At 41.4% G+C, this 27,073-nt stretch overlaps 1 protein-coding gene across 1 annotated transcript; it reads right to left on the bottom strand.

Annotated features, from left to right (window-relative positions):
• Positions 1 to 952: 952 nt before the first annotated feature.
• LOC310778943 (uncharacterized protein) lies at positions 953 to 4,382 on the bottom strand. Its single transcript, XM_083639416.1, has 3 exons — positions 4,340 to 4,382; positions 3,571 to 3,689; positions 953 to 2,050 (listed from the first exon to the last, which is right to left on the bottom strand). Exons 2-3 carry the CDS (start codon positions 3,673 to 3,675, stop codon positions 1,718 to 1,720), a joined length of 438 nt encoding a protein of 145 aa, XP_083495542.1. The 5' UTR covers positions 3,676 to 3,689; positions 4,340 to 4,382; the 3' UTR covers positions 953 to 1,717.
• Between the last annotated feature and the right edge of the window lie 22,691 nt (positions 4,383 to 27,073).

Genomic DNA, 27,073 nt, shown 5'->3' with positions numbered 1-27,073 from the left:
CATCTGTGACACTAGGCATGACTGTACACTTGAAACATTTGATAATGGAACATCATGAATTGTTCAAACAGTTGTATCCACATAGAAATCTGATGACATGTTTGCTCAAGTCTTGAATGCAGCTGTACCAATAGACATCTTCTCTACCAACTGGGTTAAAATCAGTGGGACAGAGTACAGGACAGGACTAGTGATATGCAATGAAATTGAAGATGAGATGCCTGTGTTTTGCAGAATTCAAAAAATTGTTTTAATCGATCATGACATCTACTTCCTTGTAAACAAGCTTTTTGTTGACAATTTCAATGAACATTTTCATGCCTATCAAGTGTTTGACAGTGATGAGAAAGATGTGATAAAAGCAAAGTGTCTTCAAATGTACAGGCCATTTGATGTACAAAGCGCATATATATGAATCAAATAGTCATCAAGAAAATACAAAACAACAAATTTTAACTCTGCTCTTACGAACATTCATTTGATTGCACTGTTTCATACTGAAGATGTGAAAAAATATGGCTTTGATCCAATTCTACAGCCTCTGATTAATGACATCAAAACACTGGAGACTCATGGCCTTGATTTACCTTTCTCCACTGAAAAAGTTCATGGCACCATATCTCAGATAACTGGGGACAATTTGGAGATGCACGGAATTCTAGGTTTTACAGAGTCTTTTAGTGGACGTCATTTCTGCCGTTTGTGTTTGATCGAAAAAAATGATGCTCAGCATGTTTACTGTGAGGATGACCCAAAGATCATCTTGCGTGGAAAAGAGCTCTTTGAAGCAACCAGCTCCTTGGGGGCTTTTAATTAACTGTTCAAGTCCCACTATGTGTTCAACCTGTCCTACGATGAGGCCCAAACGATCTACAACATTGATGTTGCAACAGCCAATGAGACCCCAACAATCCGCAAGATTTTTCACTAAATGTTGAAGTGTTTCATTTGTCAACAAGCACATGTCGATTTTTCAACTAAATGTTGGTGTTTCATTTGTCAACAAGCACATGTGGGTAACCAGTCGCTGATAACCCATTTAAGAATTGATCACAGTTTCTATCCAAGCACCAGGTTTAAGTTGATTTGTGCACAAGGTCGTTGTAGGCGCCAGTTTTGTACATATGCAGGTTTCAAGAAGCATTTAAGTACTGTTCATGAGAGGGATGTTCCTGAAAGTGGTGAGGCATTTCAAGCTAATGTTGAATGTTTAGAGGACAATGAATCAAATAGTCATCAAAAAAATACAAAACAAATTTGTGCTTCAATTATTGCTAAACTCCAAGGAAGTGGTGTTGCAAATAGTCTTGTTTCGACAATTGTTAGTGATTTGGAAGAACTTGCTACAGGAGTACATTCCCAAGTTTAGCATGAAATACTGTCTGCTGTGCCTAAAGATGATCCTATAAGAGCTACACTAGAAAAAAAGATTTGAGAATTTTGAAAACCCAGTTGTAGATTTTAATACTGAAACTAAAAGAATAAGATATTTCAATGAGAAATGGGGGATTGTGGAGCCAGTTGAAGTAAAGCGAACTAATTAAACTGGTAATTATGATCAAGTCCCAGTTAAAGACAGTTAAACTAACATTTACATGCCGACCAGCTTTAAGATGTTTCTTAAAACCGGAACGTTGAGAAAACTTGGGCCTACAATGATCTTGTACACAAACTAACTTGAACATGGTGCTTGGATAGATGCGGAACAATTGACTGGTTATCCACATGTGCCTGAGGACAAGATTCTTGCCCGTACCTCACACGCTCGTGCGGGGGTCTCCTGGGTTGTTGCAACATCAATGTTGTAGATTGTTGTTTGCACAAAGGTGTAGAGCTGGATCAGGGCCTCATCGTAGGACAGGTTGAACACGTAGTGGGACTTGAACAGTTCATCAAAAGCCCCCAAGGAGCTGGTTGCTTGGCAGGGGATGAGCTGTTTGTCCACGACGATGTAGAATGTATCAGTCTTGTCCTGGGTTCGGCCAACTGCTAGGATGTATGGTTGCTTCCCCTCTCTTACACGCAGGTGTTCCTCGATGCTGTGGCATGACTGAAAAACACCAATGCAAAAACAGATTTAGCCTTCATGTAAAAAAAAAAATTGGGGACACTATACTGTAATTCTCAAGGAACCTGAAGTCAAAAGTGTGGTGATAATAAAAACGAGTCTTCGCCGTCTGTGTGTGTCTGTAAGAGTGAGTGTGTGTCTGTCTCTGAGTGATGGTGATGTCACTCTCACTCTGATTAAGAAATGCCTGTGCAAGGTTTTTCAAATCGAGGTAAAAGAACACATGATTTTCAACCATTACAAAATCAGTTGTATATTAAAAAACTGTAAACAGTTTTGCAGGCATTCATTTCCCGGGTTCCCACACCACCTTCAAATTGAAATTAAATTTCAAGAACTTTCAAGGCCCGATTCCCTCTAATTCAAGGACCAAACATGGCTTGGACCAAGGTTCAGAATTTTTATGAGAAATAGTAGAACTCAGAGACAATTAACTCATTGAGTGCCAACGACGTCGATCGACGTCAAAGTAAATAGTGACGTAGAGTGCCAACGACGTCGATCGACGTCAAATGCGTTTTTTGACGGTGGGACGTGGATCAAAGCCTCCTGCATCTCCTGTACAAATATTGTAGCTATTGAAGGTGTATAACCTATTTTACGGACTCATTAGGCGGCGACAGTGCTCTCCAGATTAGAGAAAGGTCCGGAAAACAGCAGGAAAAAGCCCCGTGATGAAAGAGAAACCGCTCATGCTGCAGCCAGAGCCATATAGATTGCTCTGGCTGCAGCTGGCGTTGGCTGCGAACAGCAGTCAATCCGCTCCCACAACTGAGCCCCTCTGCCTCTGTCTGTCTGCATAGTTTCTCCACACGATTAGCCGCCAGAAAAGCAGCACCCGACACTGAAAAGCCAAACCATTCTCAGCAGTCCGGTTTGGCTTTTCCGTGTCGCGCTGGGAGCCGGCGCACAAAAACGGAGCACTCCGAAAATAGACCTGGGTGCGTGAGGCTGTGTGTTAGTGTGGGGAGGAGTTTGCAGCTGAGGGGGGTGGGGCACGCAGGGCACCATGACAACTACACCACGTCACTACATCAGAAAATATTAGCTAGAGTCAGTGAATGTGCTTGAAATGCTTCATTTCACAAAAGGCTGAATAACTCAGCTTCTAATTTGAAACGCCTGAAAACGCTGAAAACAACCTATCTTCTCCGGCTCATAACTAAAGAACGGAAAATGGTATCAATAAACTATTTTTTGCTGATGATACAATAGAGTCTCCTTGTTCTTTGTGCGTGTTCGGTGTTTACATAGTAATATCACACAATATTCTGTGGGCCTCGAGAAATCACTGAAAACGCTCGGAAACTCTGGCACTGGGAGCGTCCGTTCTCCAAAAGTGGCTGGCACTCAATGAGTTAAAGAGAAAACCCATTCAAGGACCTCTGTAGCCCCTTCCCAGACCACTGGTGTGTGTGTGTAAACCCGGGCTGGTCAAATTGTGACGGACAGACACTGCCGAGCCAATTTATTTATTATAAAAAATATTTTAACAGACATACCTTGTGAAAGTGCACCATTTTGTCCACTGCATCACTGGGACTTCTCTTCGCCCCGTTCCATCCTGTGGATGGCAAGAGATGGAGAAGGAGCAGCAGGGAGGCCATGCCACTGTCCAAGTCTGGAGGGGTGGAGGACAAAAGCCATTCACTTACTTTGAATGCACAAAGGCAGTAGCCATAGGTGTTTGGAATATAAACAATATAATAAACAGTGAAAAAAGGAGCTTCTTGGTTACTTTGAAGAGCATGATTTAAAATAGAAGTAATGGTACAAGGTAACGCACAGGTTTACAATACAATGATCATCTTAAAAAAGCAATAAAGTCACGTTCAAGAAAAGCGTGTTTTCGCAGGTTTTATCAAGTTTAAATCAAAGCTTTCATTTTAAAACATTCTGACCATAAGTCGAAATTATTCTGAAGCTTGCTTGACCTTTTTACATTCTTTTCCTACATAAAGATGTTTTCCCCCAATCAACTATGCATAGTGGAATCATTGCTTCATCTTGTTTAATGCTAGAAACAAAACTCAAGCTATTGAGTCTGTTTGATTAGAACAATGAGCCAGAGGTTTTGTAATTGACTTTCTATGTTGCCTGGAGCAGCTAGCATTAGCCTCTCACCCACATGATACTGTAGCTCTGCTATTACCAGAGGTACATTACTATGAGCTAAATGCACTCACTACTAACTACGTTTTTACCTTAAATTCCCGAAGCACTCAGGCAAGTTGAGACATCACCATGTACTGAAAGAGAAACGGGTATTACCTTGCGTACAAAGCGACCACTGCTCCTGGCAAAGCGACCACTGCCCCTGGCCTGCCCCTCGGAGGAAAGGACATGCCTGGATGGGTTAAATGCAGAGGACACTTTTCACCGGCCACCGTCAGCATGAGTGTGTTGTAACAGTCTGGCCTGCCATAAGTAAACGGTGCCATGGCACGAGTCCGATACCTCACGAGTCCGACACCTCACGAGTCCGAAAAAAGAGGCTAACTTCCCCCAGACCCTAACCCAAAACCTAACCTCTCCCACCCCCACGCCTAAACCTAACCTCCCCCAGACCCTAACCCAAAACCTAACCTCTCCCACCCCCACGCCTAAACCTAACCTCCCCCAGACCCTAACCCAAAACCATGAGGTGTCGGACTCGTGAGGTATCGGACTCGTGAGGTATCGGACTAGGGGGCAGTCCCCAAGTAAACTACCGTACATGTGCATTCAACTAGCGTTAGCAATTAATGCTAGCAAAGCCATGAGCATTTATAGTTGAATTACATTGACGCATTCGACCATAACATTGTGCTCACCTCATTACATTCTATCGAGACAAATGTAATGTTAGCTGTTGGCTTCACGTGTGTCTTAGCTAGCGTTAGCTCGTCGTCATTTAGCAAATCCATAAGCATCTAACGCTAGCTTTTACAGTACATTGCCACATTTGAACGGCTAACATTGCGCTAACCGTTAATACATTGTTTTATGTACGAGTTTGCCCTTATAAGTAAATACATTCACCTAAACGTACCTTTATAAAGCAAAACATTGTAGACGTTAGCCATGCTAATCGCTGCTAATGGTTCAGTGTATTTTCGGAAAAGAAAGATGGAGGTTACCAGACCGGATGTGAAATTGACTCAACCAGGTGTCCACCCTCAACTCGCTCAGATAGCACTACCTACAGACGATTTTAAACACTGCAGGTGTGCAAAGTACACCCAAATCAACACTCATTAACTCAGAATAATTTTCACTGAAAAATTAACACTAATTCACACCACAGATTTTGCTGTGTAGGTATGGGGTTTCCTTCCTCCCCAATGATTATAAAATAAGGGGAACTGGTCCCTCCCCTGAGAGAGAAAAAGGCACAATGAAATCTTGATGTTGATAATGCTGTCATTGGCAATGAGTTGTAAACTTGAAAATATGGCTCTATTATCCGTATGGTTTGGAAGTTTTATTGCAATCAAAAATGACAAAAATAATTATGGGGAAATTTGAGAAGTCTGCTGTGTATCTTCCTATAGACTGACTGAAGATGAATTATATTTATGAGGAGATACATAGATGCAAACACAGGTTATATATAGTACACTGTAGAACTAGTTTCTGAGTTATATTATAAAGATGGGCAGTTGTGGGGATTTTTGAAGATCATAAATTCTGTTTTTGATTTGGATTTTTGAGGTCTCCTATTAGTGTTGTGGTTTTAGCAAATTATGTTATTATATATGATTTGAGAACTCAAGAGTGGGGTTATAGTTGATAGTGTTAATGTTAATGCAGTGTAAAGTCCGATTTGCTGGTTGAGTAATTAGGTAAGTTACAGCTGATAGAGTATTGATGAAATCCAAAATTTTGTAATGATTGAAGTAGGTTATTAGGGGGGAGATAACTGTATTTAGGAGGTTGTTTAGAGAGAGGTGTGATTTCTTAAAAGTTGGCATCTTAAGTAAAAGTAAATTAAGTAAATTGGGGTTAGTATAGGGGAGAGTACATAAGATAAAGTTGCTGCTGACCTATGTATTGAATCTTGACATAACACTGATAGGTGATGGGGGTTTAGTTGAGGAATATTACATAAGCTGATCTTTGATGTTGCCTGGGGGATGAGTTTGAGGGATTGTAATATGATAAAACATAATGAGGAAGATTATTACATGGAGGTGTGAATGACTGATTTTGCATGCTATAAGTTCCAGTATATTTGAGTTGATTTGAGTGTGATATTTGAAATAGGATCTGAGTTGGTTGTTGGTATATTATTTCGACATGTCTTAGAGGGTTTCAGAGTGGAGTTTAAGGTGAGACAATGATAGTGATTACAGTAGGATGATAATATCTTGGAGGATTATATAATATGATGGAGAAAGTTGAAAGAGCTTGTGGATTGTTTTTGGGATGTGTGATGGGGAGTTGGTAATGAGAAACATTTTTGATGAAGGCGATGGTATGTTGAAGAGATGGGAAATGATGATTTTATGATTTGTGATGTCATGGTTTATAGGATGGTAATTAAAGAGGGTCAGAGGAAGTTGATTGGCGATAGATGGGTGATAGAAGGTTGATTCATATTCTAGGGAGTATGTGAAACATATGGTGTGGCAAATGCAGAGAGTTATTTTTTTAGACATAGTACAAAAAAAAGAGTGTGTTTTATCATATAATGAGTGAAGTGAATGAGTGGGATTTCATTTGTGACATCTTTTTCAGTGTGAACGAGTGGTGGTCTAAAGTTGGGAGAAAAAAATGATAAGAAAATGAATGGAAAAATAGTGGAAGAAAGCAGGTAATTTGCAACAATGCAAACTGAGAGTTCTGAGTACATAATGAATGGTTCAAATTGTTTGAATAGAGGTTTTTGGGGATTTTTATGACATTAGAGAAGGAACAAGGGGGGTATGAAATAATACTAATTCTAGAGTTGTGGTGAGTGGTAAGTATGTACAAGCATCTGATGATGATTATTTTTTGAGGGCTCGGCCCAGGTAAAGGGAAAAAATGGAAGAACATCAAGGTGGATATGAACATGAATAACTATGAAGTATGTGTGGGAATTGAAGGTGTAACAGTTTGGGTTGATTCATAAATTTAAGGGGTATGACAACCTTTAAATGATAGAATAGCAGTACATTCTGTTAAAATCGGTCATTGAGTGCACGCGATGACTGAGTTTAATGTGAAGAGTCTGCTATGATGTGATAGGACACATCAAGTGATTATTTAATGTAGTTATATGAAATTGGGGAGATTCAATTATGATTTGGTTCATTGGTTGTCATTTATGTTATGAAGATTGGGTTCTTTTGAGCTGTGGGGTCTTTGTGGTTGTGGGAGATGTTTTGTTTCAGTTTACAGGAGAACAATAGCCGGATAAAAGCAGGAAACCAATGTGGATATCGGACAAACCGTGATGAGAGGAGAGAGAGAATAGACTGGGGAGTCTACTGGAGAGGTGTCTTGGTAGCATTTTGATCACAAAAACATTAGGTTCCTTTGAGTATTGGGTAAGTATAAGTATTAATCATTTTAGTGAGAGATGGTAAGTTAATTATGTATATAAATATCAAGTGGTGGTTGTATTGGATTTTTGGGTGTTGTTTTGTGTGTGTGTTTCTTCTTTTTGTCCAATAGGAAATAGGTTATGGGATGTAATGAGATGACGGCATAATGGATGGAGATTTCAAGGGAAACCTTATGATCAAATGAGGAAGTGAAGGGGTAATGTATGGTAAGAGGTTAATCTAAAGGGAAGTTATGATAATGTTATGGATTAAATGGTTGAGGAATTACACCAGTGATAATGTGAAATATGAGAGGTAAATATAGTTTGATGATTGGAGTCTCCCATGTATGATTAAAATCTTTACAAAGAGAATATGGATATGTCAAATAGTCTGATGGTTAGCAGGACATTTAAAGTTTAGGATTGATAGAGTGACTGCTTGTAATAGAATATACATTATGTCTGAGTCTAGTTTAACAGGTGGTTAGGAGGTAGGATGTTGTTCTTGTAAAGTGTGTTTCAGGGGTTTAATGGAATCAGAGAGAGAGAGAGTGTCTGGACGAGAGAGATGTAAAAGGAGAGGCAGTTGGAGCCAAACGGGAAGCTGAGAAGATGATTGATGCCCAGAGTGAGCCATGTATGCAGAGGGGTGCACTGCAGTCTGTACGAGCTTGGAAAAGAGGGAGCAGAGCCAAGAGAGGGAGTTGCCCTAGAAAGCCCAATGCACCAAAACATACACTACATACATACATACATAACAAAGAGACACGTGGACTGTAAACTATGCAGGCGGATGCCAAAAGAAGAATACATGCGTATACATTCGTGATCTTAAGACCGGTTGGTAAGTGGAAGAATCTGGAGACTACTTGCGCGGCTTTAATGTGAAGATGGAGCGAGTCCAGGGGGGTTTGATAGCCAAGAAGAAAATGGGAGAGCAATAAATATTTAAGATGCTTAGAATGATAGAGTGTCTGTTGACAGTTGTGTGAATTGTGTGTTAACATATTTCTTCCTCAGCAGCGTGGATAATGGGGTACTATTAGATATAAGATAAGTAGAAAGGGGGGTGTCTGAGGTAGGATTATATTGGAATGGGAAAAAGGAACTTTGTGGGAATAAATTGCATAAGTTAGTTTAGTAAAAATGAGAAAATGTATTATTCTTGATTGATTGATATGTCATATCTGTATTCTTGATTATAAGGATGTTTGTGGGTGTTTGTTCTGGATAGACTGAGTTAATGGAAGCTTATAGTTTTTGATTGATGTATGTATCTGTCTTTTGATTTTCATAATGATGAAGAAATGTTGGAGAATGATTGGAATAGGAGATTATAAAGATGTTGGTGCATGCTTGAAAGAATATATATAAGTTAGTAACAGAATGGATAAGCGATACTATATGATAGATGCTAGAGTACTCAATGATTTCAGATGTTTGATGATGTTACAGATGTCTATTCTTATGATAATGATTTAGTATATCTTTTGAGTATGGTTATTAGAAGTGAAGTGGAATATTAGATGCTCAGTGGAATGTAAAGGGTTATCTTATGATAGAGTGTTTAGAACAGTAATGGAATGGTTTCTGATGTTGTATTTCTGTGTTGTGAATAACTTCAATTTGCTTTACTTGCTACACAATAAGGGAGATTTTCTCTAATAGATATAGATTTGTAAAAGTAATGGTATAGGTTAATTTGAATTGGCAATAATTTGGATGGTAAGTAAATAAGAGAATGTTAATTATAATAGGACTTATTTTTGAAGGTCTCAGAACTAGTCAAATGATAAAATTCTGGCGTAATATAGAAAGTTTAATGCATGTGTAATGGCAACTAATTGGCTGGAAGTTGCTTGTGATAGGCGTAAATCTCATTGGTCTTTTTTGCACTTTTTCTAGAAAGAGTGATTATTTGGCCAGAATTGAAGATTATAACTCACTAATGTTTAAGGGGGATTGGACATGTCCATGAGGATCCTGCAGTGATACATTCTTGGTAAAGAGAAAATAATTGGAGTCATGAAGATGGAGTGTGATATGACCAGTGTTTCTCTTTGTGGAGCATGTGAAAAGCAGAGAGGAAATGTCTGATCTTCCTAGTGGGTTATTTGAACAAAATTAAGCTAAGAATTAAAAGAAAAACGAAGTAGTTTTATATTACTTTAAGTAATCCCTCTGAGTGGGAATTTAAGTAAGATCCACACCAAGGGTCATTGATAAATAGCAATAAATAGGAAACTGGGAATTGTTTGAGTGGAAACAGCATGTTTGAGGATGAGAGGAGAGGGATCCAACTAGAATTAGGATTGGAAGTTAGTGGCTATTGGATAGACTAGTATTAGACATAACTTAATAAGTTAACAATCTGGCTTTTTGTGGCAATGTAGTTTTACATTGCCAAGGGGGGCTTATGTGGTATATGGCCCATTGACCCTTTAATATTTTATATTATCTTATATTTTATCATTAAGAGAGGAGTGCAGTTATGAAGTGTAGTGTTAACTAAATCAGTGTTAACTAAAGGGAGTTGAGGTTAGTGAGACAAAAGGGCAGGCAGGGGCAGGCAGGCTCCTCTTTGAAGCATTGGAAAAGAGCAATAAATAGACAGCTGAAGACACACACAGGAGTTTTAACAAGAGGATTAGATAGCATCTCAGGGGGTGACTAGGAGAGTGACACACAAAAGTACAGTTTAGGGGGTTACGCACACACAGAAGAAACAGAGGCTTGTTTATGAGAGGATGAGCACACATGCTCAAAGGCACTCAAGCAGTCACATGCACACATTCTGTTGTGATAGTGAGAGGAGATAGTGGGGATACTGGGGGGCAATAACCCTGCAGGCCATCGTGAAAGGAGATAAAAACCATTTGGTGGGGACATCTAAGCAGGGAAGCAGGAAGCCCTTTCAAGGATGAGGGGAGCAGCTGTCATGGGGGTTTGATTGATAGGTGACACACTGTAGTGGTTCGACAGACAGCACATACACATCTAAGCAGGGAGATGATTGGATGATAGAGCATTAAAAGTGGGAGTTGCCCTGAGTGGAGGAAGTTTTCATATACAGAGGACGGAGGTTGAAAGGGCAGAAAGAACACCCTCAAGACCATCTTTCTCCATGACTCTTTCAGAGAGCCATGTCAGATATCACATGCAAATAAAACAATACTTTAATTAGACATCATGTCTCTGTGGTTAATTCCTTCTTCTCTCGATGCATTTAAAACACGACAAAGACATTAGCCCGCATCTATTCTTGTACAAAACATCATTTTCTGCGAAGTATTAGTAAAGTTATAAGCGAAGATCGATTCACAAGGATCTGACAGCTGTCTCCGCCATTTTTTTTTCTACGTTGTCATTTGAGGTAAGCCTTATTATTACTCTCTTAGTAAGAGAGTTGCCATGGCAACCAATAACCCATGGCCATGGGTTATTGAACTCGGTTACTGGAATTATACAATGGCTGTGAACCAATCAGATTGCTTGATTTGAGAGAGCCGTTTTATAAATATATATATATATATATATATATGTAACTGACCGCTTACCTCCTATTGTTGCCTGAGTTTCTCTGTCTTTGTAATTAGTTAGTTTTGCACCATCAACTGGATTTGAACAGCTTGACACCGTGACTACCTGTAGCATCCACAAGATGGCAGTCCCGCGACCCCCCCCCCATATTCTTGTTCTCCGTCCCTGTAAAGACGAGTCGGAGACCCCGCTCGTGAAACCGCATTTTCACTCGTTCCAAGATGGCGTGGCAGCGTGTTCTCTCTTAGCAGCAAGAATAAATGGAGCCTGAGAAACGCAATTTTCATCTATTGAGAGATGAATAGAGCTACCTGGAATGAGCACATGTAAACCCCCGGAGGTACGTACTGAGCAGATTGGCTATCCTTGAGTTGTTCAGTCTAGTTGATGGTGACATTGTTTGTTTGTGTTGTTTGTCAGTGTGCCACTGAGCGATGTCCGTGACGAACCTACAAACCCTCGTTTAACACCCTTGGTGGGCGGATTGAGGTATGCCAATTGTTGGTGTTATCTGTATTTATCCGTGTTTGTATGAATGTGAATGTATTCTCGTCCGGTCTGGTTGATGTGTTGTTGTGGACGTACTTTACCCCCTTTGATTTCTATGTGAACTAAATGGAGGTATAGCCTGACCAACTTCAGTGTTTGGCACTTTACATTTTGTACTTTTACACGGTGGATAATTAATTTTAATAGTAGATCGTTTATTAAAGTTACATTTTAAAAGTCTGTTTTCTATTGAATGTTTGCATTTTATCCATTTACACTTTAACTTGGGGAAAGGTATTTTAATGGTTAATTGTCAAATAAACTTTGCCTTTTAACAGTCATCATTCAATCTGATGCAAAACTTTATATTGATATTTTGTATGTTTAATCTTTATTGATCCCTTGCATATGTTTGATCTTTTTATAGTTTTCACAGTGTTTACCATGATGTGAGTGAAGAGAAAAATAAATTGTGGATCACCAGTCGAGACTCCCCGCCTCCTGTTTGTCCAAACCAAGGGCCGTTACAGTGAAAACTCATCCTCTATACTGGAGACAGCTACCCAGCCTTCATCATCATCATTCTTCATCATCAACGACATCAACCTAACCCACATTTAATCGTCAGGCAAGAACTGTATAACAAACCATATGCCCACAATGCTGCAATGACAGACTCTTAACTCATTCAGGGCCAGTTTAGGACTGCCAATATTTAGCACAGGCCAAAGATTTTCATAATTGTTGGTCATCTTTCAAGACCCACAGTAAATTATCTATTAGCACCAGAGTGATTTGCAATACCTCAAAATGAAGATGTACGTCTCTGGGTTCACCAGGAAAAAAAAAGTTAGCTTTTAGCATGTTCTGTACTCTACTTATATCCATTTATATACACCCTGTTTTCACCCAAAATGTCTCTCTCTCAGATGACAAACAGGAGCAAATGCAATTTCTGTAAAATATACATTCTCAAGCAGAACTCGCTCTCAATTCTTTTATTTTGAACTGTATTGACATCAGACATGTAAATACTATTCGTTATGACACAAATGAAAAAAAAAATATATATATATATATATATATATACACATGAAGTGCTTTTTTTTTACATTCAACAATACTGCAGTGTGAGTGAGTGTGCAGACAGACACACAGACAGACAGACAGAGAGACAGACAGACAGACACACCGACAGACAGACAGACAGACAGACAGACAGACAGACAGACAGACAGACACACACACACACACACACACACAGACACACACACACACGATCCCCCTTCGTTGCGTGATTTCTAACCCCACATAGGATAAGCAATAACCACGCCCTGTGGCGCCGGGATTGGCCAGGAGCAACACTGGAGCAGAGACACTACACTGGAGGGCACGCAGTCCAGCGATTTCATGAAGCTCTTGAGAACGGGCAGCGGGCTTCTGCCTGCGTGCCTAGCTGTTCGTGTGCTGCTCGTCCATGTCTCCCCCTGTCATATTCTTCCTGCTATCGTTGCCGTTTTCCCCTCGGCTATTCAACACGTCCTCACCGCCCTCTGATCACTGCTGATCGATCATTTCCTCATTCCTCCGATGATCAAACGCATCTGTGGATTACTTTCTCCGGTTTTCTCCGGCTGGCACACAGGAAGGCTGGCACACAGAAAAGCGACCAGCTCCTGCAGCGCGCGAGGGGCGTTTCAATGGGGTTTCTCCTGTCTGCACAAGGCAAGCTCCTTATCCATTTTCTGATATTCCTCCTGCTCAATTTCAAAACAACAGCTGCGGTATGTGTTTGTTCACGTGTTGTCTTAGATGATAGGGACCTGATACCATGTGACAGGCTGGGGAAGTGTTTTAACTACGCCCTGCAGTAATAAAAACAAAAACACGTCAAACACGTCATTGGCCCTCTGGGCTATTCCTGATAAGACGTCAAAGACGTCATTGGCCCTGAATGAGTTAACAAGGGATATAGAGACTGCATTTTGCACACATAGCCTACTGTATGTTTGGATTAACCTGCAGCACTTTAATTGCACTCCTTGCACACCTACATTTGGTTTACCTGCAGCACTTTAACTGTCCTTTATGCACTTTACTTGATGGTATGGTCCAAATGTGACAGTTTTATGTTGTTTTAAGCGCATCCAGTCCTTTTAAAGTTAAAGTTTTAAGGTAAAGTCTCTACTCACATAGGTTTATTCCGAACATATTGCATATCACATTCAAAGTCATAGCCAAACCTACTGGGCAAAGAAGATGTCACTCTCTGGAGCAGGAACAAGCCACCCCCCTGACATACAACAGGACAAGCCAAGATTAAGAGCGTTAACAGAGAAGGGTCAGGACTTACATGATGAGAATGTCAAAAAACACAGCGGAGCATTTCATAAAGCCTATGACTCCTGGAAAAAGACGGCAAGAGAGAGCAGAACAGCATTGAAGGCCTACTGTTGTCCAGATGACCTCGACAAAATCGAACAGGATACACGCACAAAACACGAACTAGTATGCCTTCAGTATGAACCCATTTCGCGGAACCAGACCGCCACTCCAGACATTACCAGCAAAATGGACACATGTGCAACCCTGACTGAAGAGATTTTCACCCTTGTGAATAAACGAAAGAAAACGATTGACTTAGAATATAATGTCCGAGTTGAGAAAGAAATGGTGAGAATAATTCTAGACAAAGAAGCATATGGATCCGTCTTTGGTCATACAATAACTGAAACGGTAGCCTCAAATAATTCCCACAAATCAAGCCACTCAAGTACACACTCTAGCAGTTCTAGCAAGCGACTAGACGCGGAAGCAGAACTTGCACCCAAACGGGAACAAGCAAAGGTGATGAAAGATATCCTGGCCCAGCAATCACGGCTCAGCAAACTTGAAAATGAATCGAGACTCGAAGAGGCAGCAATGCTGGCAGAAATGGAGCGCAAAAAGGCAGAGAGACAATTAAAGCTGGAGGAAGAACGAATAAAGCTGGAGCAGCTACGAGTAGAAAAGGAAGTCCAGGTAGCTGCTGCACGAGCAAGAGCATATGAGGCTCCCGAAATGGATTACGAGCAAGAGATCGAACCCACAGCCCAGTTAAACCCACATGCTACATCATTCCACCCTCAATCAGCATCTCTAAGAGCAACAGCACCCGAGGAGACTGTCAGCCTGGCTCAGGCAATAGCAAGCTCTTTAAGTATAAGCCGCCTGCCTGTGCCTGAACCAACGATATTTAATGGCGACCCCATGGAATTCATTGACTGGAAAATGTCATTCATGTGCCTCATTGATCAGAAACCCCTCCCAGCAAGCGAGAAGATGTTCTATTTGAAAAGGTACCTCACTGGAGACGCACGCAAGGCAGTGCAAGGATTCTTCTACCGGAACTCGGAGGAGGCATATACGGGCGCATGGAAGATACTAGAGGAGAGGTACGGGAATCCATTCATCGTTCAGAAGGCCTATCGCGATAAGCTCACCACCTGGCCCAAGATTAGTGCAACCGATCCTCTGGGACTTAGGGAGTTTGCGGATTTTCTCCAAGGATGTGCGGAGGCAATTCCCCACATCAAAGGCTTAGCAATCTTGAATGATTGCGAAGAAAATCACAAGTTGCTCAAAAAATTGCCGGAGTGGATCGTGCGAAGGTGGAGCCGGATCGTCGTTGGAGAATTGGATGGGTCTGGAAATTACCCAGATTTAAATAGTTTCACAGCATTCTTAAACAAAGAGGCACGCATAGCGTGTAATCCTGTTGCCTCCCCATTTCTAATTGACTTTAAGACCACAGACGACACATTACCCAAGAAAGTTAGAGCACTCAACCAGACAATTTAATCAGAGAGACGGAAGAAACAACCGATTACAAGACAAGACCACCGTGCCCAGTCTGCAAGGATGAGACACATAACATCGCCAGATGCCCCACCTTCGCTTCAAAAACTATGGAACATAAAAAAGCATTCATCCACGAAAATCGCCTCTGTTTCGGATGCTTGAGGAAGGGACACATCTCCAAAGATTGCGAGAGGCGACACACCTGTAGCACCTGCCGTCGACAACACCCTACTTGCCTGCATGAAGAGCGGAGACAAAGACCAGAGGAGACAACAAATAATTGTGCAGTTTCCGCAGATAACTGCACAAACCAGGAAGTTCACAGGGTCATGTCTTACGCATCAACACAGTATACCCCCGCTACTTCAAGCATAGTGCCGGTCCTGGTATCTTCAGTACAAGAGCCAAAGAGAGAAGTCCTCACCTACGCATTGCTTGACACACAGAGCGATTCAACCTTCATTCTTGAAGATCTGCTTGAGTACTTGAATGTCGACCCTAAACCAGTGAAGTTGAAACTTAGCACGATGGCAGCTGTTGACACAGTCTTAACAAGTAAGAGCATTGGTGGCCTACAAGTTCGAGGACTTCAATCTGGCAAACGCCTCCAAATAAAGAAAGCCTACACCCGTAATTTAATCCCAGTGGATAAATCTTACATCCCGACCAAGAAAACAGCACTGCTGTGGCCTCACCTCGAACACCTAGCAGACAAGATACCACCACTTCAAGACTGCAAAGTAGGACTGCTAATTGGATATAACTGTCCATCAGCACTAGCCCCGCTGGAAGCCGTCATAGGCGCTGAAGATGAACCCTTTGCGCAGCGAACTGAGCTTGGCTGGAGTATAATAGGCCCATTGAATCCTCATCCAGGCAAGCAGAGAAGTCAAAGCTTCGTCCACGGTACAGCAAGGGAGCCAGCGTCATTTCAGGATGAACCAGAGCAAGAGGAGAAAGATAACCAAGGAAGAGACATGATCAAAGAGGAAAATGTCCTCACCGAGAAGGCTGGAAAGGTTGTGGATGTAAACATGGAGTCTGAATCACCCCCTAAAGAGCCGTTTCAAACTCTTGGATCTGTCTGCCAACAGTCTAAGGGTCCAGCCACCTGTCTAGAGCCTCAACTGCTACCACCTGAGTGTATCTCTGCATCTCTGTCGCTGCCCCATAATCGGCCTAATCACCCTAAAGACGTCCCCTCTTCATCTGTCTTGGAAGCAACGCCATCCAAACCCATGTCACACGGGTTACAACACACACATTATACATTCAAAATGATTATACCGAAAAGCGGTCAGATGTAATCTGAAAATCCCATATGATAAATACATTTCGCTGAGGTGTGCATAATGGGATTTGGGGGGAGTGTAACTGACCGCTTACCTCCTATTGTTGCCTGAGTTTCTCTGTCTTTGTAATTAGTTAGTTTTGCACCATCAACTGGATTTGAACAGCTTGACACCGTGACTACCTGTAGCATCCACAAGATGGCAGTCCCGCGACCCCCCCCCCACCCCCATATTCTTGTTCTCCGTCCCTGTAAAGACGAGTCGGAGACCCCGCTCGTGAAACCGCATTTTCACTCGTTCCAAGATGGCGTGGCAGCGTGTTCTCTCTTAGCAGCAAGAATAAATGGAGCCTGAGAAACGCAATTTTCATCTATTGAGAGACGAATAGAGCTACCTGGAATGAGCACATGTAAACCCCCGGAGGTACGTACTGAGCAGATTGGCTATCCTTGAGTTGTTCAGTCTAGTTGATGGTGACATTGTTTGTTTGTGTTGTTTGTCAGTGTGCCACTGAGCGATGTCCGTGACGAACCTACAAACCCTCGTTTAACACCCTTGGTGGGCGGATTGAGGTATGCGCAATTGTTGGTGTTATCTGTATTTATCCGTGTTTGTATGAATGTGAATGTATTCTCGTCCGGTCTGGTTGATGTGTTGTTGTGGACGTACTTTACCCCCTTTGATTTCTATGTGAATTAAATGGAGGTATAGCCTGACCAACTTCAGTGTTTGGCACTTTACATTTTGTACTTTTACACGGTGGATAATTCATTTTAATAGTAGATCGTTTATTAAAGTTACATTTTAAAAGTCTGTTTTCTATTGAATGTTTGCATTTTATCCATTTACACTTTAACTTGGGGAAAGGTATTTTAATGGTTAATTGTCAAATAAACTTTGCCTTTTAACAGTCATCATTCAATCTGATGCAAAACCTTATATTGATATTTTGTATGTTTAACCTTTATTGATCCCTTGCATAGGTTTGATCTTTTTATAGTTTTCACGGTGTTTACCATGATGTGAGTGAAGAGAAAAATAAATTGTGGATCACCAGTCGAGACTCCCCGCCTCCTGTTTGTCCAAACCAAGGGCCGTTACAATATATATATATATACAATACAGATAGATAGATATATAAAGCCCACTGGATAATTGCAGGATAGCGCCTCCTGTGGAGACACTGCCACACAACTCCCATTCGTGTGTGTTTATGTCTCTAAATGTTGTACGTTTCAGGACCGCAATGGAAATAAGCCGCAAGGCTTTATTGTGTTTTTATCCTGGGTGAACCTGTCTGTTTCCCTGTATCTGTGTTGACTTTTTCACCAAATAAAATCAATCAATCAATCAAACAACTTTGTCATGACAAGAGAAGAGATGGCGCAATCATACCCTGTGTGTGTGTGTGTGTGTGTGTGTGTGTGTGTGTGTGTGTGTGTGTGTGTGTGTGTGTGTGTGTGTGTGTGTGTGTGTGTGTGTGTGTGTGTGTGTGTGTGTGTGTGTGTGTGTGTGGCAGTTACATCTTGTAATTGAGCAGTCAGGCTCTTTGGTGCTGATGATAGTTAGGGAGCCTCATCTTAAATAATCATCCAGCAGCAGCCTGCTGCCCTGAACCTTTATAGCCACAAAGCCTCTTCTTGGGCATAATCCAGATCTACTGGGAAGATTAGCAGCACTCCATACAGCCATGTAAGTGTATTAAGCTGCTTTAGAGATATATTAAAGCGGGCAATGTCATGATAAATGCCACACAGAGAGGCCTAGTCTCTATGTATGTTGCCGCTGACGCTGCTATCTGATACATGATCACAATTGTGACAAATGCCGCCCGCTCCCGGACCCGTCACGGTCTACCGAGCAGGCAGGCTAATAATAATAATACACTGAACACTCACTCGTCCTCCTCCAGCACAGAGTCCTCGGTGATCAGACCCAGGGGAGCGGTGCTGCTGTCCGTGTCGCCGGTGATCAGACCCAGGGGAGCGGTGCTGCTGTCCATGTCGCCGGTGATCAGACCCAGGGGAGCGGTGCTGCTGTCCATGTCGCCGGTGATCAGACCCAGGGGAGCGGTGCTGCTGTCCGTGTCGGTGATCAGACAACATCATCAGCGCTGCAACTGTTATGGGGTTAAACCCGCTGGCCGCGTGATTTCTAACCCCACATAGGATAAGCAATAACCACGCCCTATGGCGCCGGGATTGGCCAGGAACATTGAAGCTTGGGACTAAAGCACCTGGGGTTTTTCATCTTTTAAAATAAAGATGTTTAAAAAACTATTGCTTGTTACATTTTCAATGCTGTACCTTTTCTCTGGGTAAGAATTGAGCTTGAAATTAACGATATGATACATTAGGCTATATTATATGAGCTATGAACGTGAACACAACACCGTTTATATTATTGCATGTTTTTGTAGATTGTGTACATTGTGTAGATTACAATTATTATGCTTATTATTATTATTACTATGCTAAGGAAGGTAGGTGACCATAATTATTTTCAATGTCCGCTCTCGAAATCGCTGTACATTCTCAAGAGCTATTCAGTTGGTTCATGAAATCGCTGGGCTGCGTGCCCTCCAGTGTTGCTCCTGGCCAATCCCGGCGCCACAGGGCGTGGTTATTGCTTATCCTATGTGGGGTTAGAAATCACGCCCCCTGGCCTCTAGAGTCATGTTGTAATGGTACCTCCCAGCAGCAACCAGGAAGTGTGTGTATGTTATGTCCAACTGAGAGTAACGTTAGCACTAGCAGTAGCATACTAGCCTATTTCCCGTTTATAATACTTTAAGAAGTTTAATTTACAAACAGAAGACTCGTATGTGCGGACGATATTATCAGGAATATATGAAGTGGAACCAGGGCTCCGTTGATCAGAGGAATAAAACTCACTGGACTCAGATGAATGGTTTAGCTGTGAAGCTAACGTTAGCTGTGAAGCTATTGGAGCTTTGAGGGAGGTTTGTCAGTAAAGTTCAGGAGGAAAAGTTCCTGTCAGTGTGTGAAAATTAAAATGTCTAAAGTCCAGAAGCTGAGAGCTGTGGTGAAGCAGCACCTAACTGTGGCTGATGAAGATAAACTGCTGGACGCTGTGCGGTTACACAGAGAAGCCTTGCCTCCAGACCTCCAGCAGCTGTTAGTTCCCACTGAGCAGCAGGAGTGGAGCCCCAGTCTCGACCAGGAGGACCCAGAGCCCCCACACATTAAAGAGGAACCCCGGACCAGTCAGGAGGGAGAGCAGCTTCAGGAGGACCCAGAGCCCCCAGACATTAAAGAGGAACAGGAGGAACTCTGGATCAGTCAGGAGGGAGAGCAGCTTCAGGAGGGACCAGAGCCCCCAGACATTAAAGAGGAACAGGAGGAACTCTGGATCAGTCAGGAGGGAGAGCAGCTTCAGGAGGGACCAGAGCCCCTAGACATTAAACAGGAACAGGAGGAACTCTGGATCAGGAGGGAGGGAGAGCAGCTTCAGGAGGGACCAGAGCCCCTAGACATTAAAGAGGAACAGGAGGAACTCTGGATCAGGAGGGAGGGAGAGCAGCTTCAGGAGGGACCAGAGCCCCCAGACATTAAAGAGGAACAGGAGGAACTCTGGATCAGGAGGGAGGGAGAGCAGCTTCAGGAGGACCCAGAGCCCCCACACCTTAAAGAGGAACAGGAGGAACTCTGGATCAGGAGGGAGGGAGAGCAGCTTCAACGGCTGGAGGAGGCTGATATCACCATGTTCCCATTCTCTGTTGTCCCTGTGAAGAGTGAAGAGGAGGAAGAGAAACCTCAGTCCTCACAGCTTCATCAAAGCCAAACTGAAGAGAACAGAGAGGTAGAGCCTGTAGCCACCTGCTCAACTGAACAGATGAAAACAGAAGCTGATGAAGAGGACTGTGGAGTATCAGAACCAGCCAAGAACTTTATATACTTACATCTGGATAGTAATTCACAAACAACTAGTGATGACAAGACATCAGACTCTTCTGAGACTGAAGACAATGATGATGAATGGGTGGAAACTAGTGAACTTCAGTCAGGTTTAGGCTCACAGAAAATCAGTGAAGTTCCAAGGAAGAAACACTTCAGCTGCTCAGTTTGTGGTAAAAGATTTGCTAATGAAGCACACTTGAAGAGACACATGATAGTCCACACAGGAGGTAAACAATTTAATTGCTCAGTCTGTGGTAAAATATTTGCTAATGAAGCATACTTGAAGACACACATGATAGTCCACACAGGTGACAACCAATGTATTTGCTCAGTCTGTGGTAAATGTTTTGGTCATAAAGCAGACTTGAAGAAACACATGATAATCCACAAAGGAGATAAACAATATAATTGCTCAGTCTGTGGTAAAAGTTTTGGTCATGAAGGATACTTGAAGACACACATGATAGTCCACACAGGTGACAACCAATGTATTTGCTCAGTCTGTGGTAAATGTTTTGGTCATAAAGCAGACTTGAAGAAACACATGATAGTCCACACAGGTGACAACCAATGTATTTGCTCAGTCTGTGGTAAAGGTTTTGGTCATAAAGGAGACTTGAAGAAACACATGATAGTCCACACAGGAGATAAAACAATTTAATTGCTCAGTCTGTGGTACAAGTTTTGGTCATAAAGGACACTTGAAGAGACACATGATAGTCCACACAGGAGATAAACTATTTAATTGCAGTCTGGTAAAGGTTTTAGTCAGAAAGGACACTTGAAGAGACACATGATAGTCCACACAGGAGATAAACAATTTAATTGCTCAGTCTGTGGTAAAAGTTTTGGTCGTAAAGGATCCTTGACGAGACACATTCCCTCTAGCTTTCCTCAGCAACAGATTCAACTCTTTCTGTGCTGCAGCTGCCCCCATTCTTTCCCTATTTTCAAAAGCCAGTTTCGTTTTGTTAATACATCTTTTTACCTCCTTAGTTATATGTGGCTTATTGTTTGGGTAGTGTAGAATATCTTTCTTGGGAACAGTTATCTCTGTTCACGTTTTAAAAACTGCGACAGTTCACAACATGCATATATTATACATCAAACTCTTGAGCTACTTCTGCTCTCACTCAGAATGTCAAAATATAAGCGATAGTTTTTGAGATATTAACGTTTGTTTGGAGCACTCGTACTATTAACTGCCGCGGGGTTCAGCATTTCTGGGTGGCAAGTGACGACACGCTGATTCGTACTATTGCTGATATGTTGATTGATGAACACAATGTAACCCTGCTGTACCTACAGAGCTGCTTGGTGGGAAGAGACATCTGGCAGAGGAGGAGAGGAACGTTGTCCAAATGAATTCTTCAGCAAAGGTGAGGAAAATATCAGTCACTGATGCTGAGAGCACACACACGCACACACACACACACACACACACACACACACACACACACACACACACACGCACACTCTTACTTAGCCTCTGTCCTGATTCTTTCTTTATATCTTTCTCTACAGAAACAGAGAGGCACCAACGGACCCAAATGTCACCGCTGTCAGCAGTGTGACAAAGCATTCACAAAGCTGCACCTCTTAAAGCAACATCAGATACTTCACTCAGGAGGGAGTGGTCAATCTTCCAGTCAGTTAGGTACCCTAACAAGACATCAACGCATTCACACTGGAGAGAAGCCCTACAACTGTGACCAATGTGGAAGCAGCTTCAGTCAGTTAGGTCACCTAAAAACACATCAACGCATTCACACTGGAGAGAAGCCCTATGACTGTGACCAATGTGGAAGCAGCTTCAGTCAGTTAGGTAACCTAAAAACACATCAACGCATTCACACTGGAGAGAAGCCCTACGACTGTGACCAATGTGGAAGCAGCTTCAGTCTGTTAGCTAACCTAAAAAGACATCAACGCATTCACACTGGAGAGAAGCCCTACAACTGTGACCAATGTGAGAGCAGCTTCAGTCTGTTCCCTCATCTAAAAACACATCAACACATTCACACTGGAGAGAAGCCCTACAACTGTGACCAATGTGGGAGCAGCTTCAGTGAGTTAGGTACCCTAAAAACACATCAACGCATTCACACAGGAGAGAAGCTGTATAACTGTGACCAATGTGGGAGCAGTTTCAGTGAGTTAGGTAACCTAAAAAAACATCAACGCATTCACACAGGAGAGAAGCCGTATAACTGTGACCAATGTGGGAGCAGCTTCAGTCAGTTAGGTAACCTAAAAACACATCAACGCATTCACACAGGAGAGAAGCCGTATAACTGTGACCAATGTGGGAGCAGTTTCAGTGAGTTAGGTACCCTAAAAAGACATCAACGCCTTCACACTGGAGGGAAGCCCTACAACTGTGACTAATGTGGGAGCAGCTTCAGTCGGTTAGGTAACCTAACAACACACCAACGCCTTCACACTGGAACAGGCTACTGGTGTGACCGCTGTAAGAAAATGTTCACTCAGTCATCTAGTCTGAAGAAACACCGCTGCATCTAACCTGCTGAAGAGCACCTCCACTGTCTGCAGGGGGAACAAGCCTCTCTCTCTCCAACCAAACATGTAATGAATCAAAGTTCAGTCACAGCAGAGTCTCTCTATGCATAATTATGTTTGTTTCTCAGCCATAAATCTTGACATCGCGTTGCTACAATGTTAACAAAAATGTAAAAATCTCATCACAAAGTAAATGATAATAATAGTTTGAATGGAGAGCTGTGATGGTTAAGGGTCTGATTTGTGATGTGATTACTCTAATTTTAGGGTGAGCTGTCCCTTTAAGGATCTGATTTGTGATTACTACAGCAGAATAACATGGAGCTAATATCACCATGATTTTTTTCTGACCCACCAGAGCGTCATGTTCTGTATTGAGATATATTTAATTTAGTATTTGTCTCTAAAGTTGACTCATATGAAGTAAACATGAACAGTGACATCAACATAATGAATGTAAAGCCCAGCTCTTCAGTATATTACTTCTAGCCTGCCATTAACTCAAGTGACTAAGTCACAACAAGCATCACTTCTGACATGAATCATCTGTGGCAGCATCTGAACAGTCCTCTAATGCAGCCTTATGCAGGGATACTCAACTTACTTTGCCCGGGGGCCACTTTTGCAACATGACAGGAGGCCAGGGGCCAGTTACTAAACATACAATAATATACTTTTCTCTGTAGTGGATTGTAGGTTTTTGAGGTACCAGCCAGAGTTTAGTCTGATAAGTTGGTCCACACAGGATAGTTAAGTTAAGTTAGTTAAGTACATTGATATAAGTGCCTGGGTGGCGAGCAAGCAGTGATATTTGACAATTTAGTTGGAGCCACTTGGCACCCTATCATGGGCCACATCTGGCCCCTGGGTTGCAAGTTGAGTATCACTGATCTAATGTTTAGCTGATAATTAAGTTTAACAAATTGTATTGTCATTTGGTTGTAGAGTTTGCTGGGTCAGATTGAGTCAATCACTTTCCATTGCCCCCGCCCCCCAAATAAACTATATGGAGTTAACATCCATTTGTTTGCTTTGGAGTTTATTTCTTGGTTGTAGTAAACTTGTCACACACACACACACACACACACACACACACACACACACACACACACACACCCACACTTGTACAGAAACCCCACACCGCTGTGTTGTTTATTGATTATTACAAGACGTTATATCTGTGTTCAGTAGCTTGTAGATGCAGGATAATGACCTGTTTATCTTTTGTCTTATTGATGTTACATTAATATTGTTGGAGTTAAATAAAACATTGTTACACCTTATAAGCCTCTATTGATTGTTCATGTGTAAATTTATATTATTGTGTCCAGGCTTGTTTACAATCCAGTGTGCTTTACATATATACATACGGTAGTCTAGGTAGACGATCCCCCCCACCTATATATATATTTATAACAGTCGCTCTACATCTCACTTATTGTATATAATGTAAATAGCAGTTAACTTGCTTTATGTACGTTTGATCGCTGTCCTTGTTTGTTTTAGCTTGTATGCATTCTTTTGAGAGCAACGTATACCAAAGTTAAATTCCTTGTATGTCTACATGTGTGACCATTAAAGCTGATTCTGATGCTGACATGTTCAACATGTGCTGCATGTATATGAGGAGCCACCTGTAGCTGGATGCCATATACATCCAGCCTGTGTGGCACTAGCTATGAAACTATAATGACCCTGCTACAGACCTATTGTAGGTAGAATGCAAGATGCCTGTTTCAGATCTATAAACACTAGGTGCTTCTTTGTAGCAGGTAGGCTAAGCTGTTGTGGCAGTAATGCTGATGCCAGTGCTCAGGAAACATTCTATCAAAACTTACTAGATTTGAGTTACCATCAGATTGAGGTGGTTTAAAAAAATATAATATGTGACATCCTGGTAAGTGCTGAAATAATATACCTGACTGTTATTGGACCATGAAGCAGTCGCTCCAGCATATAATGCCACTAGAGGGCAACGTTTGACAAGTGAAATATTCAAAATGTTTAAAGCCACATTAATAAGCTGCCTGCACTTGGGCATTTAACATTGCATTGTACACAATACAATGTCAAACACAATGTATGCTTTGTACAGTAATTGATCAAATGTGATTAACAAAATAAAATGTAATTGTTTTTACAACCACATTTTGCATAATTGTATCAAAGGTGTTGTAGCCTACCATGTTTCTCTCTACATTATATGTATTGTAGGTAGGCTATGTTAGAGTAAAATGTGATGCAGAGCAGAATGAGATGATCTGAAATTATATGGTATTGTATGTAGGGCTGGGTTAAAAAAAATCTATATATCGATATTGAATCGATATTCATGTGAAGGAACAAGTATCGATACATAAATCCCAGTATCAATCTTTTAAAATGCATTTTACAATTTTTTATTTTTTTTAAATAAACATAGGCTATAATATTATAGGCTGTGTGTGGTAGTTAAAATATAGTTTCAAGTTGACGTTTATTTATGTTTGTAGTTGAAACAAAAACATAAATACTGTAGGCTACATGTGCATTGTGCATGCACCATGAGCCAGATGTACAGACCTCAAATCTGTTTGCACTATAATGTTTGTGAACTGGAAATGTTCATGAGCTGTATTTAATTTAATTTTTATTTTATTTACAAAGCATTTATACTTTATGAAACATTGTTTACAACATACTGCTGTTCAATGATTCTGTTGTATAGTGGAAATCTAAATTTGTTTGGCTTCTCACAGAAGACTGTAAAGAAAGATACAATGTTGAATGATTGCAGTATGTTGGTCATGTTTAAAAAAAAAATAATGACATGATGTAACTGCTTGCTTTATGGTCAATTGTTAATGTAGATATTAATATTTTTTAACAATGCACCAGGTTAGAGGGTTCCTTGTACAATTTACAGCATTAGTTCTTTGAGAATCTCTTCCATTATCAAAGCAAAACTGGTATTGTAACTAAAATATCGATATCGAATCGTATCGGAAATCGTATCGACTTGGGACCTTGTGTATCGGAATCATATCGTATCGGGAAGTCAGTGGCGATACCCAGCCCTAATTGTATGTGAGGGATGGTTTACTACCTGTCTAATTTGTCACTAAATGCTAACTTAAACACACTAAATATACACTCCAGATATCTGCTAGGTATTAGGCTACTACTACAGAATGTGTCCATCTGTCGCATGTACCTCATCATTTCAATAGAAAGTGATAACAGCCCCACAACATGTCAACCCTCTCCATGTCAGCACAAATCATTGAAACTGAGGCCAACGGGACACTTTTCATCTGTTGATTTATGTAGCCTACAAGTTCAGGCATCTCATAATGTTATGTAATTAATGATTGAAAAAGAGGAAACCGCACATTCTGGCTCAGATGCAAAGACTTAAAATGTATTTGACAGACAACAGCCTGGTGGCCTTTGTCAGGTAGTGCAGACAGAGTGAGAAACAGCCTCAGTAGCACAGACACACCTAGTGAGCACACCTGCAGCTAATCAACATGATAGAGGATAATTATACTGCAATAGAAATGAGAGCATTTAGATGATCTAAAGGTAAGATAAGTGCAAACATACAAGAGTACAGCTTTCCCAATCCCAATGACAAATAGCACAAATCTAAATCTTTTTTCAATTAGACCAGCAATAGTACAAATTATTAGAAGGAGATAATGTAGGTTACATGGTGCAAGAGCACCCCATAGTCAGAGATGGGCGAAAATACATCATAAAGTATTTTGATACAAATTACAAATACTTGCTCAAAAAATGTATCACAATACAAATACAAAATACCTGTCTGAAAATGTATTTGAGATACAAATACGTATTTTGTATTTTGAAAATACATGAAAATACATTTTATAAAAACTTATAAAGAGCT

This window comes from Poromitra crassiceps, assembly GCF_964638095.1.
Source record: "Poromitra crassiceps genome assembly, chromosome: 6".
Classification (NCBI taxonomy): domain Eukaryota; kingdom Metazoa; phylum Chordata; class Actinopteri; order Beryciformes; family Melamphaidae; genus Poromitra; species Poromitra crassiceps.
Note: the sequence above shows the minus strand (reverse complement) of the source record. Positions and strands in the feature narration are given on the sequence as shown.

Excerpts from the sequence above, each read along its gene's own strand:
- LOC310778943 (XM_083639416.1), bottom strand. The coding sequence starts at position 3,675 with ATGGCCTCCCTGCTGCTCCTTCTCCATCTCTTGCCATCCACAGGATGG. Across the intron at positions 2,051-3,570 it reads AAATGGTGCACTTTCACAAG|TCATGCCACAGCATCGAGGA; the intron begins GTATGTCTGTTA and ends GGTGTTTTTCAG.